Source organism: Ovis aries, chromosome 16 (assembly GCF_016772045.2).
Source record: "Ovis aries strain OAR_USU_Benz2616 breed Rambouillet chromosome 16, ARS-UI_Ramb_v3.0, whole genome shotgun sequence".
Classification (NCBI taxonomy): Eukaryota; Metazoa; Chordata; class Mammalia; order Artiodactyla; family Bovidae; genus Ovis; species Ovis aries.
This window is the reverse complement of record NC_056069.1, coordinates 679,885-692,223: the sequence shown is the minus strand read 5'-3', so window position 1 is coordinate 692,223 and position 12,339 is coordinate 679,885. Positions and strand designations below refer to the sequence as shown.

The window sequence follows — 12,339 nt, the reverse complement described above, 5'->3', positions numbered from 1 at the left end:
GCATGGTTTTCACTGGGTCAGCTTTAGGTAACTAGAGATGGACAACCTGGTTTGTAAATTAACTGAGGTTCAGGTGTAACAGGGGCTGGGGACACAGTCACCACCCAGAGGTGTTGTGTGGTGGCAGATGCGGAGAACAGGAGGAGGAGGTGGGGGAGGAGGGGCGTGGACAGGCCCTCCCCACCAGGACCACCCCTTCGGTCAGCTTAGTTTACGCCTTTGGTCACCCTACCAGAGGTCTGACCTGTGCTTCTGCGGTAGAAGCACGGAGTCTTAACCACGGGCCTGCCAGGGAAGTCCCCATGTGGCTTACTCCTGAGGTGGTTAACAGTGACCTCTTCCCTTTCTAGTATCTGGTTAATCAAGTTTTTAGCATCTTTGTTTTATGATAAACGTGGGAGAAGACAGCCCTATTTCCCGACCCAGGAGCCTCTCCTTTCCCTTCAACCATGGAGGAGACCAGCAAGCTCCTTATCCCCAGTTCTGGCTCGACGCTGAGGGCTCCCCTGTCACGTTAGCAGCTGGGTCAGGGAGTGGGCTGAGCTCACCTGGGCAGGCAGGGCCCTCTCCTGCCTCGCTCACTGCCAGCTCTCCGCAGGCAACGATGAGAGCAGCTGCCAGCTGGGCCCGCGCTGCCCCGAGCAGTGCACCTGTGTGGAGACGGTGGTACGCTGCAGCAACCGGGGGCTCCGTGCCCTTCCCAAAGGCATCCCCAAGGACGTGACGGAGCTGTGAGTACCCCGCCGCCACCACATCCTTCACACTCCACCCCTGCAGCACGACGACCTGGAGATGCCCTCCCTGAAGGCGTCCCCACAAAGCGGGAGCCTTGGCCAGGGTCAGGCGGCGTCCTGCACGTGGCGCAGGAAGCTCTCCCGCCCAAACCTCTGCCTGGCGGTGATGACCCTCTAGAATACAAGTGAGAGGGCTATTGTCTCGAGTTCTCTGACACCCCCTGCTCTGCTCTCTGTAGTTATTCAGTCACTAAGTCATGCCCGACTCTTCTCAACCCCATGGACTGCGGCACACCAGGCCTCCATCTCTCAGAGTTTGCCCAAATTCATGTCCACAGAATCGGTGATGGCTTTCAACTGTCTCATCCTCTGTCGTCCCCTTCTCCTCCTGCCTTCTATCTTTTCCAGCATCGGGGTCTTTTCCAATGAGTCAGCTCTTCACATCTTCATGATGGCCAAAGTATTGGAGCTTTAGCTTCATCATCAGTCCTTCCAGTGAATATTCAGGGTTGATTTCCTTCAGGATTGACTGGTTTGATCTCCTTGTTGTCCGGGGGACTCTCACGAGCTTCTCTGGCACCACAGGTTGAAAGCATCAGCTCTTCGGTGCCCATTCTTCTTTTTGGTCATAACCCCCACGATCTCTCAGTCTCACCCCAGAAATAGGACGTAATGGTCAAAACACAGCCCAGCAGGCATTATGGCTTAGCAAGCACGTCTTCGAATATGGTCCTATTTTAATTTAAAACCACCCATTTTACAGAGGAAATCTTAGTTCTGAGTTCCGCTCAGTCTCCACCTAGGAGCCTTCTTATTCTACACCCCACCTCCTGACATTAAGTCTCTGGGGGTTGCTCCTTCGTCAGAAGCTCCCAGTTGAATGAAAGAGAGGCTGTTGCCCTCATGAAGGGTGTTACTATTGTGGGAAAAAGCCTCATGTCTGCCCCCTGGGAAGCTGAGAGAGTCTCACAGGCAGGAAGGCCTCACGGGCACGGCCGTGTCGCAGCGCAGGCACGGCTGGGCGGGCAGCCCCTGCGGGATGGACAGGGCAGCCTCGTGCCATTTCCCATCCCTTCGTCATTCCCTCCACGTGCATTTGCTGGGCACCTCGTGTGTCAGGAGCTCCGCTCACACCAAGGAGGTGACGGTGCACGAAACAGGTGCAACCCCTACCCGCGTGGGTCCTGGCTTCACGGGGAAGGCTGACATTTGCTCAGTCATCTCAGACACATGTGTGATGGGACAACCATGAAAAGTGCTGCAAAGAAGAGGAACCAGATTGCTATGACATCCCAAAGTAGGGAGATTGGGTGTGAAGACGGAGAAAGCTGCTCTGGGGGTGGGAGGTAAGGGTAGGGCTGGAGCTGGACTCTAAAGGGCAAGGGGCCGAGAAAGAGAAGGGGGGCTGCCTGAGCTGAGGCCGTCGTGGCGGGTAGGCAGAGCTGGGAGAGGGGCTGGTGGAAGCCCAGTGGGCCCACTGGGGCCACCGTACCACCCACAGGTCAGGCTGGCTGTCCCTGCCCGGGGCCCCAGGCACACCCCGTCCTGAGGCTGAGCTTAGCAAATGTCCTTGCGGGGGGTGTTTCTCTGCTGGGTTCTGCCAGCACCTCACGGGGTGGAGCCTGAGTCTGCCCTACTCTAGAGCCGCTGAGCGGTCCCTGTGTATGTTTGGGCTCCCGGCATGTCCTGAGCCTCACTGAGACTGTCCCCGTGCTGCCAGCTCAATGGAGGAAGGTTGGGAGAGTCACGAAAAGCCTGTGTCAGTCCTGGGTTTGGGCAGGAGATGTGCCTGTGGAGATGTGTGTGCGCACGTGTTCGGTCACTCAGTTGTGTTGGACTCTTAGACCATAGCCCGCCAGGCTCCTCTGTCCACGGGATTTCCCATGCCAGAATGCTGCAGCGGGTTGCCGTCTTCTACTCCAGGGGATCTTCCCAACCCAGGGATCAAATCTGCGTCTCTTGCATCTCCTGCATCGGCCAGCCGGTTCTTTACCACTGTGCCACCTGGGAAGCACCCTTGGAGATGCACACGAGCAATGGGGAGAGCTCCATGCTTTCCTGGCTGGGCTACTTGGGGGGGCGGGCACGATGGGGGCTGCAGAAAATGACCCAGGTTTACGCCTCCTCCCTGAGCTAATTAAGTGCCAAGTAGCACATGTCAAAGAGAAGAAAATGCCATGAAAACAGGCTCTCAAATGTTTTTCCCCAAAAGCTCACGAAACAGAGATTGAAATAACAAAGATAATTGGTCGTAATTATAAACTTCAGAGCTTTGGGAGGAGACCTGATTTCCTGCTTTGGAAATGATGGCACTGCTCTCTGCCAGACGTGGGTTCCAAAGCTCGCCAACGAGGGCAGCCCTCACCTCTGTCACCAGCCATCTCCTGGAGGGGAAAGAGAGTGTCTGGGGAGGAGAGGGAGGGGAGACAGGGGAACAGCCTCCAGAGAAGGGGAAAGCTGGCAGGCCCAGAACACCGGGGCTCGGAGGGCTCTTGTCAGGGACATTGGCTGAGTCCAGAGTCAGTGTTTCCAAGGTTGGCTTTTCAGCTCCCTCGGCATCTTTAGTTATATTGGGCAGAGCTGCCAACTTACAAAATAAAATTAAGCTTAATTCACTGAGAAGGAAGAAAAAACAGGTTATACAGTGTTTCTCCGAAGGTCACAGTGTAGGAGTCTGCAACCAGCACGAGAGAGCAAGGCAGGGCCATCCAAATGGGAAGTGAGTTTTCCTCTGAGCAGCCCTTTGCAGGCACCCCATGGCCCTGCTCTCTGTAGGTCTCCTCTGTCCTCTCCTTTTGGGTGAGTTGGGCTAAGCAGAGGCCTGTCTGCTCCACCTGCACCTGGTCATTCAGTCCCCCCAGGTTGTCATTGAAATAGGCCATTTGCAACAGTGTGGATGGACATGAAGGGTGTTATGCTTAGTGAAATAAGTTAGAGAAAAACCATAGTGTATGAGCTCACTTGTATGTAGAATCTAAAAATCAAAACAGATGAATGTACATGTATGTAACAAAACAGAAACAGACTCACACATGCAGAGAAAAAACTAGAGGTTACCACTGGGGAGAGAAAAGCTGGGGAAGGGGCTTAAGAGGTACAGACTACTATGTGCAAAATAAATAAGTTACAAGCATACATTGTACAGCACAGGGAATATAGCCGATAGTTTATAATAACTTTAAATGAAGTGTAAGCTATGGCATCACCGACTCAATGGATATGAGTTTGAGTAAACTCCAGGAGTTGGTGATGGACAGGGAGACGCCTGGCGTGCTGCAGTCCGTAGGGTAGCAAAGAGTCAGACACGACTGAGTGACTGAACTGAACTGAAGCTATAATGCTGAGTCACTATGCTGTACACCTGAAGCAAATACAGTATTGCACATCAACTGCACTTTAATTAAAAGAAATAGGGGACACTGTCACTTGTCCCATTTTAGTGACAGGGAACTTTCAGAGAAGCAAAAACCACTCTCTAAGTCTAGTAAGCAGCCTAGTTAGGGTTAAAAAGCAGTTTAGCCTTATCCCAAATCCTATGTTCTTGTCCATTATTCCAGAAATTCTTAAACTTTGGGGGTCTTAAGACCCCTTTTTTGTTGTTATGGTTGTTATTTCATCCCTAAGTCACGTCTGACTTTTTGTGACCCCACAGACGATAGACCACCAGGCTCCTCTGTCCGTGGGATTTCCCAGGCACGAATACTGGAGTGGGTTGCCTTTTCCTCCTCCAAGGGATCTTCCCAACCCAGGGACCAAATCTGCATCTCCTGCCTTGGCAGACAGATTCTTCACCACCACCAAGACCCCTTTCCATTTTCCAGAAGCCTCTAGGACTCTAAGAACTTGTGTCTGTGTGGGTTTTATCTGTTGATGTGTACCGTATTGGAAACTGCAACTGAGTAGTTGTAGTTTAAATTATGTTTTTAAATATTTATTTTAATTTCATTGAAGAATGACAACAATATACCATCACATTTTCTACAAAAAGCATACTTTTGTGAAAACAAACTAAAAGAAATTTCATTGTGAAGAATGACGTTATGTTTTATAAATGTCGTAGAAGAAACTGGACTATTATATCTGCTTCAGCATTCACTCTGTTGTGATATGTTCTGAGTGAACTGTAAGAAGAAAATCTGACTTCACGCAGATGTGTAGTTAGAAAAAGAATTTTGGTAGCTTTTTCAAATAATTGTGAACATTCTTCTCTGATAATATACCGAAACAGCATAGTAGTCATTTCTTCTTTTTTTTTAACTTCACTGAAGCATAGTTGATTTACAGTGTTGTGTTAATTTCTGCTGTGCATCAAAGTGATTCAGTTATATATGTATATTATTTTTCATATTCTTTTCCATTATGGTTTATCACAAGATATTGAATATAGTTTCCTATGCTACATAGTAGGACCTTGTTGCTCATCCAGTCCATTTATACTAGTTTGCAGCTGCTAATCCCAACCTCATATTCCTTCTCTTCCCCACCGCCCACCTTGGCACCCACGAATCTGTTCTGTGTGTCTGTGAGTCTGTTTCTGTTTCATAGCCGTGTTCTTCCGTGTGCTATCTTAGGTCCTATGTGTGAGTGGTATCACGTGGTATTTGTCTTTCTCTTGTGACTGACTTCACTTGGTGCGGGACCCTCTAGGCTCCTCCATGCTGCTGCAGGTGGCGAGATTCCATTCCTTTGAGTGACTGGCTAGTAACCCATTGCATATGTGCGCCACATCCCTATCTGTTCATCTGTCAGTGGACACTTAGGCTGTTTCCATGCCTTGGCTACTGTAAATAGCGCTGCTATGAACATAGGTACATGTATCTTTTTGAATTGTAGTTTTGTCTGGGTATAGGCCCAGGAGTGGGATTGCTGGTAATTCGATTGTAACTTTTCTGAGGAAACTCCATATTGTTTTTCGTAGTGGCTGCACCAATTTACATTCCCACAACAGTGTAGGAGGGCTCCCTTTTCTCCACACCCTCTCTAGCATTCATCATTTATAGACTTTTTACTGATGGCCATTCTGACTTGTGTGAGGTGGTAACTCATTGTAGTTTTGATTTGTGTTGGGGCCACAGGACTGGAAAAGGTCAGTTTTCATTCCAATCCCAAAGAAAGGCAATGCCAAAGAATGCTCAAACTACCGCACAATTGCACTCATCTCACATGCTAGTAAAGTAATGCTCAAAATTCTCCAAGCCAGGCTTCAGTAATACGTGAACCGTGAACTTCCTGATGTTCAAGCTGGTTTTAGAAAAGGCAGATGAACCAGGGATCAAATTGCCAACATCCACTGGATCATGGAAAAAGCAAGAGAGTTCCAGAAAAACATCTATTTCTGCTTTATTGACTATGCCAAAGCCTTTGACTGTGTGGATCACTATAAACTGTGGAAAATTCTGAGAGAGATGGAAATCCCAGACCACCTAACCTGCCTCTTGAGAAATCTGTCTGCAGGTCAGGAAGCAACAGTTAGAACTGGACATGGAACAACAGACTGCTTCCAAATAGGAAAAGGAGTACATCAAGGCTGTATATTGTCACCCGACTTATTTAACTTCTATGCAGAGTACATCATGAGAAACGCTGGACTGGAAGAAACACAAGCTGGAATCAAGATTGCCAGGGGAAATATCAATCACCTCAGATATGCAGATGACACCACCCTTATGGCAGAAAGTGAAGAGGAACTCAAAAGCCTCTTGATGAAAGTGAAAGAGGAGAGTGAAAAAGTTGGCTTAAAGCTCAACATTCAGAAAAGTAAGATCATGGCATCTGGTCCTATCACTTCATGGGAAATAGATGGGGAAACAGTGGAAACAGTGTCAGACTTTATTTTTTTGGGCGCCAAAATCACTGCAGATGGTGACTGCAGCCATGAAATTAAAAGACCCTTACTCCTTGGAAGAAAAGTTATGACCAACCTAGATAGCATATTCAAAAGCAGAGACATTACTTTGCCGACTAAGGTCCTAGTCAAGGCTATGGTTCTTCCTGTGGTCATGTATGGATGTGAGAGTTGGACTGTGAAGAAGGCTGAGTGCTGAAGAATTGATGCTTTTGAACTGCAGTGTTGGAGAAGACTCTTGAGGGTCCCTTGGACTGCAAGGAGATCCAACCAGTCCATTCTGAAGGAGATCAGCCCTGGGATTTCTTTGGAGGGAATGATGCTAAAGCTGAAACTCCAGTACTTTGGCCACTTCATGCAAAGAGTTGACTCATTGGAAAAGACTCTGATGCTGGGAGGGATTGGGGGCAGGAGGAGAAGAGGATGACAGAGGATGAGATGGTTGGATGGCATCACTGACTCAATGGACATGAGTTTGAGTGAACTCCGGGAGTTGGTGATGGACAGGGAGGCCTGGCATGCTGCGATTCATGGGGACACAAAGAGTCAGACACAACTGAGTGACTGAACTGAACTGAGATGGTGGCCATCTTTACATGTGTCTCTTGGCCATCTGTGTGTCCTCTTTGGAGAAATGTCTATTTAGGTCTTCTGTCCATATTTCAATTGAGTTGTTTGGGTTTTTGCTATTGAATTATAGTAACTGTTTGTATATTTTGGAAAGTAAGTCCTTGTCAGTCACATCATTTGCAAATATCTTCTTCCCGTTATTTTCTCCCAGTCTTAGGTTGTCTTTTCGTTTTGTTTGTGGTTTCCTTTGCTGTGCAAAAGTTTATAAATTTGATTAGATCCTGTTTGTTTATTTTTGTTCTTATTTCTATTGCCTTGGGAGACAGATCTGAGAAAACATTGGTACAATTTATATCAGGGAATGTTTTGCCTATGATCTCTTTTAGGAGTTTGGCAGTGTCTTGTCTTATATGTAAGCCTTTAAGCCATTCTGAGTTTATTTTTGTGTACGGTGTGAGGGTGTGTTCTAACTTCATTGGTTTACATGTACCCAGTACATAGTGGTTATTTCTTAAAGGCTAGTTGTGTGAAACTCGAAACCACATCAATGGGCTCTTTACATTCTTGCTTTAAAATCCGCTGATCTGTCTTGCATTTTGAATGTGACTTTTCCCCTGGCTCATGTTTTTATATGCACTGGTCATTTGGAAAATACTGCTTTGCTCAGTTTTGCAGGTTTTTCTCAATGTCAACACATGGCATTATACAATCTAAAAGAAATGTGGTAGCCATTAATGGTCACCACTGATCTCATCAGGAAGGTCTTGAATTAAGGGGACCCTCTCAAGTCCTGGGTGGCAGTTACGAGGTTTCCAAATCTTTAATGTTCATGTGGAAGTTCAGATTTTATCATCTTCCACAAAATCTGCCAGTTGTTGTACCTGGAGTGCCAGGCTCACTCTCTTCATTGTCAAGACATTGTCTACTAAATACCCAACTCTGAATCATCTGTTTGCTAGTCATTCTTTTACGTTAAAATGGTGTTTTATGAAAGAAGAAGAAGAAAAAAAACACAGTTCTGCTTGTAACTGAGTTGCCCAGGTGCTTTTCCTCAAGACAGCTAATGTCCTTCCTATAGCACAGAAAGGCCTTAGGCACACTTCCCGTTTGGTCAAAAAGAACACTAAAACCTTGTGTGCTCAAGAGTCAAGGTTTAATACAATTAGTAACTTTTTACTGCTTCCAAAAGGGCATTCTGAAGTGAAACCGGCTTGTCTTTTAACCTTCAAAGGCGTGGAGGTGTAGAATAGTGACTGCTAATATCGTTTGATGCCGCTGCCTTAGTTCGTCCGGAGGTGCCAACACTTTTACTCACACAACATAAAAGGAAAACAGTGTTTTAATCTTATCGCAAAAATTGTTTTAGCCTCATAGACCCCTGAAGCAGGATCCGCATAGGCATCTAGGGACTACACTTTGAGAACCACTCAGCTTGTTACATACTATCAGGCAAAGAATACAGACAGCCACCCATTAGAAGTCAGCATCGAGTTCCTGATTTAAAAGCAAGCCTGAGAAGTCTTATTAAAAGTAGAGCAAGGGAAATTTCCTGGCAGGCCAGTGGTTAGGACTTAGCGCTTTCACTGCCATAGCCCAGGTTCAATCCCTGATTTGAGAACTAAAATCCCACAAGCCACGCGGTGCTGCCGAAAACAAAAACGCAGAGCAGGATCAAGCGCGGGACATCTGAGCTGCAAGGCCACCGGCACAAATCTTCTCTGCAGAGGTGGAGCCTCACTGGCTTCAGAAAGTTTGCTACTCCATCTATGAACTTTTTAGACTCAGAGTTACCGCTCTGAGAAAACTTATACTTAAAATCGGCTTGCTCCCACTTAAGGGAATGTTCCTGACAGCAGGCATTCTTGGTTCTGTAAACAAACTTTGCAAGCCTACATCTTCCCAAGGGCTGGAGAGGAGGATGAGAATCCAGTGCCGGTAGAGGGAGCTCGTGCGTGTCCGCTCCTGGTCAGTGTCAAGGAAGTGGTGTTAATAATTTTGGTAGAAGGACCTGATTTTTTTCTTGGTGTCCTACCGCTGACCTCCCACAGAGAGAGGAAGGGAGGGATGACCTACCTCCAGCATCTCAACCGTGGAAAGAAAGGATTTCTATAGGGAGATGGGATCTGAGGGATCATGGGCAGCAGGACAGCAGTGCAGAAGCACACGCACGCACACGCACGCACGCACACACACGCACACTGAAAAACTTGAAGAGCCAGGGCTTGGCCAGGAGGGCACAGGGCTGAGACCCAGCTCTTTGGGAGTGAGTGAAGCAGGAGGTGATGACAGAATGCACTGATGGAAGCACCTGGCCCAGCACTGGTGAACTCCGAGGGGCTAGAGGATGGGGGTCTGGGGTACAGCAAGTAGCTCGGATGAAACTCTCTCCTCATCTCCAACCTAATTAGGTAATGGATATGCATGCAAAGCCGGGAGAAAAGGGGCTTCCATGGCATGGTGGTCCAGTTGCTCAGAATCCACCTTTCAACGCAGGGGCGCAGTTTCAATCCCTGGTCATGGAACTAAGATCCCCTGGGCTGCATGGTCCAGCCCAAAAGAAAAAAAAGAAGGCGGAGGAGCCAAGTGATGAGCACAGATGAGTAGCGTGGACAGATGTGCTTTGGACCAGGGAGGAATCCAGGAGGTTTTGCCCACTGAAACCATTAGGAGAGCAAGGAAAAATGCCCTGACTGTGTAAAATCCACCAGGGCTATCATTTAGAGAGCTTTACTTGTACCAGATCTTCTCAGATGTGATCTCATTTAATCCTCCCCCTAGTCTGACAAGGCAGCATGTGGGACTTATTTCCATTTTGCAGATGAGGTAACTGAGACACAGGAAGGCTGAATAATTTCTTGCTTTTTCTGTTTTTCTAATTTGGCTGTACTGAATCTTAGTTGCAGGATGAGGAAATTTATTGCCACATGTGGACTCTTAGTGGCAGCATGTGGGATCTAGTTCCCCAACCAGGGATGGAACCCAGGCCCCCAGCATTAGGAGCACAGCATCTTAGCCGTTGGACCACTAGGGAAGTCCCTGAGTAATTTCTTAAAATGATGCTGCCAAGAAGCAGCAGAACATAAACACAAGTCCAGGTCGATCTGATCCACAGGCCCATCCTGAGCCACTACACTCCTCCCTCTGTTTGGCAGAAGCACAGGTCCCTGTGTGCCCAGCCCAGTGGCCCAGCTTATTGGGCATTTGCAGAAGATAGCCACAGTCTCCTGGGGACCTGCCACCTGCGTTCAGGCAGGGAGAGGGCAGGCACAGCACTCCCGCTGCGAAGCGGTAGGGACCTGTCAGTGATTCCAGCTGGGTCTGTCCTGACAGCTGGACCTGCGCTAGCAACGCCAGCTGCTGCCCAAGAAGAGGCTGCTGCTTTCTGTGACCCCCTGTCCTGGGCAGGTTCCTCCGAGCACTTTCTAAAGCAGCTGCTCAGCTCTGACTGCGTCCTTGCCGTTATTTGGCCCAGCGAGAAGGGCAGAAATTGCCCACAGCCAGCTGGAGGGAGCTGAGTGCACCTTCGAGAGCAGACTGGCTGTGGGCACAGCGGCACTCAGGAGTCCTGGCGCAGGCCCTGGCCGGGAGGAGGCCTCAGCAGATGACTGCAGGAGAAGATGCTTCTCGGCTGGCAGGCAGGCATGGCCGTCTGAGACGGGGACTGAGGGAGGCCTGAGCAAGCCCCCTTTGCTCAGTCACGTGTTCGTGGAGTTTCTCACGCCAGATCCCATTGCAGAAGCTGGGAACACAGCAGCTTCCATGACGGATAAGACCCCTGATGTCAGAAACTTAGCAGCGGGGAGACAAACAGTGCAGAAGCCCCCCAGTGAATCAGGCTTTCAGGTATCGGGGTAGCATTTCCCAGGAAAGCAAAGCACAGGAAGGAGTAGGAAGAAAGTGTTCTAGGAAGACCCCCAAGGGGGAAAGATCTTAAAGGCAAGAAACCGAGAAGACCAAGAGACGCAGCAGACGGAATGGTTCAGGGGTCGGTGTGTCCGGGAAACTTGGGGAAGGCCGTGTCCGTGCTTGTAGGCTGTGTGGAGGGCTGCCTCTTTATCCCGGGAGAAATGTGAGAGCCAAGGAGGAATTTTTAAACAGGAAAGTGACATGATATGATTCTCATTTTAGAAATATTACTCTGGAAGCAGACTCTGGAGAATAGGCAGCCAGGGGACCATTATCTATCTTTCAGTAATCCAATTTATTGTCGGATGGGGAGACAGATGTGTGTATATATGAATGTATCTGCATGTGTAAACAGATGAAATGCAAGCTCAGAGAGGTGAGGTATATACATATGTAATCAGATGGTAAAGGATCTGCTTGCAATGCGGGAGACCTGGGTTCAGTCCCTGGGTCAGGAGGATCCCCTGGAGAAGGACATGGCTACCCACTCAGAATTCTAGCCTGGAGAATTCCATGGACAAAGGAGCCTGGCAGGTTACAGTCCCTGGGGTTGCAAAGAGTTGGACACAACTGAGCAACTAACACTTCTATCTTCTTCTCTATATGTTCAAAATGTACTGAACAATTCAAAGGTGTTGGAGCCAGGCACTGCTCCAAGGCTTTCCACAAAAACTCTCATCTAATCATCATAATCATTTCAAGGTGAAATAATTATCAACTCCATTTTACAGATGACGCAACACAAACTCAGAGAGGGTAAGTAAATTGTCCCAGGTCACACAGCTATTAGCTAGTGGAGCCAGGATATGAGCCTCAGCTTCCTGACTCCTGAGTTGCCTAGGCTCCCTCAGAGGTCCCCCTATGGACTCCTGGTCTGGAGTTGGGGTTCCTGGAAGGTGGCCACCCTCCTCATCCTCCACCATTCAGTAGGTCTGAGAGTTCTCTGAGGGGCCCTCATCAGTACCACAAAGCTCAGAGTGGAGATGCGGAACCATCCATTTGACACAGCTCCGTGTGGATTTTCATGCGAGGCAGATGTGTGCTCTCGCTAGTGCTGAGGCTGAAACAGAGCATTTAAATGCAGATCAATGCAGAGGTTGACCCACTGGAAATGCTCTGGTAGTTCTAAGGCTGGCAGGGCAAGAGTGCAGTCTTCTAAAGGGTCCCTCTGGGGCCCAGGCTGCAGGCTACAGGCAAGTTTGGAGTTCAGAGTGTTCGTGAAGGGCTTTCTACAAAGAATGCTTTCCCACACAACTGCATCTGCATTTCTGAAGGGAAACCTTT

The 12,339-nt window shown here is 48.5% G+C and overlaps 1 protein-coding gene across 1 annotated transcript in view; it reads left to right on the top strand.

The window, feature by feature from the left end:
• Positions 1 to 12,339, top strand: part of SLIT3 (slit guidance ligand 3) — a 723,236-nt gene that overhangs the window by 633,642 nt on the left and 77,255 nt on the right. Inside the window, exon 20 of the mRNA XM_027979969.2 lies at positions 599 to 731. Within this exon, the coding sequence (XP_027835770.1) occupies positions 599 to 731 (133 nt within the window). The remainder of the gene's footprint in view (positions 1 to 598; positions 732 to 12,339) is intronic.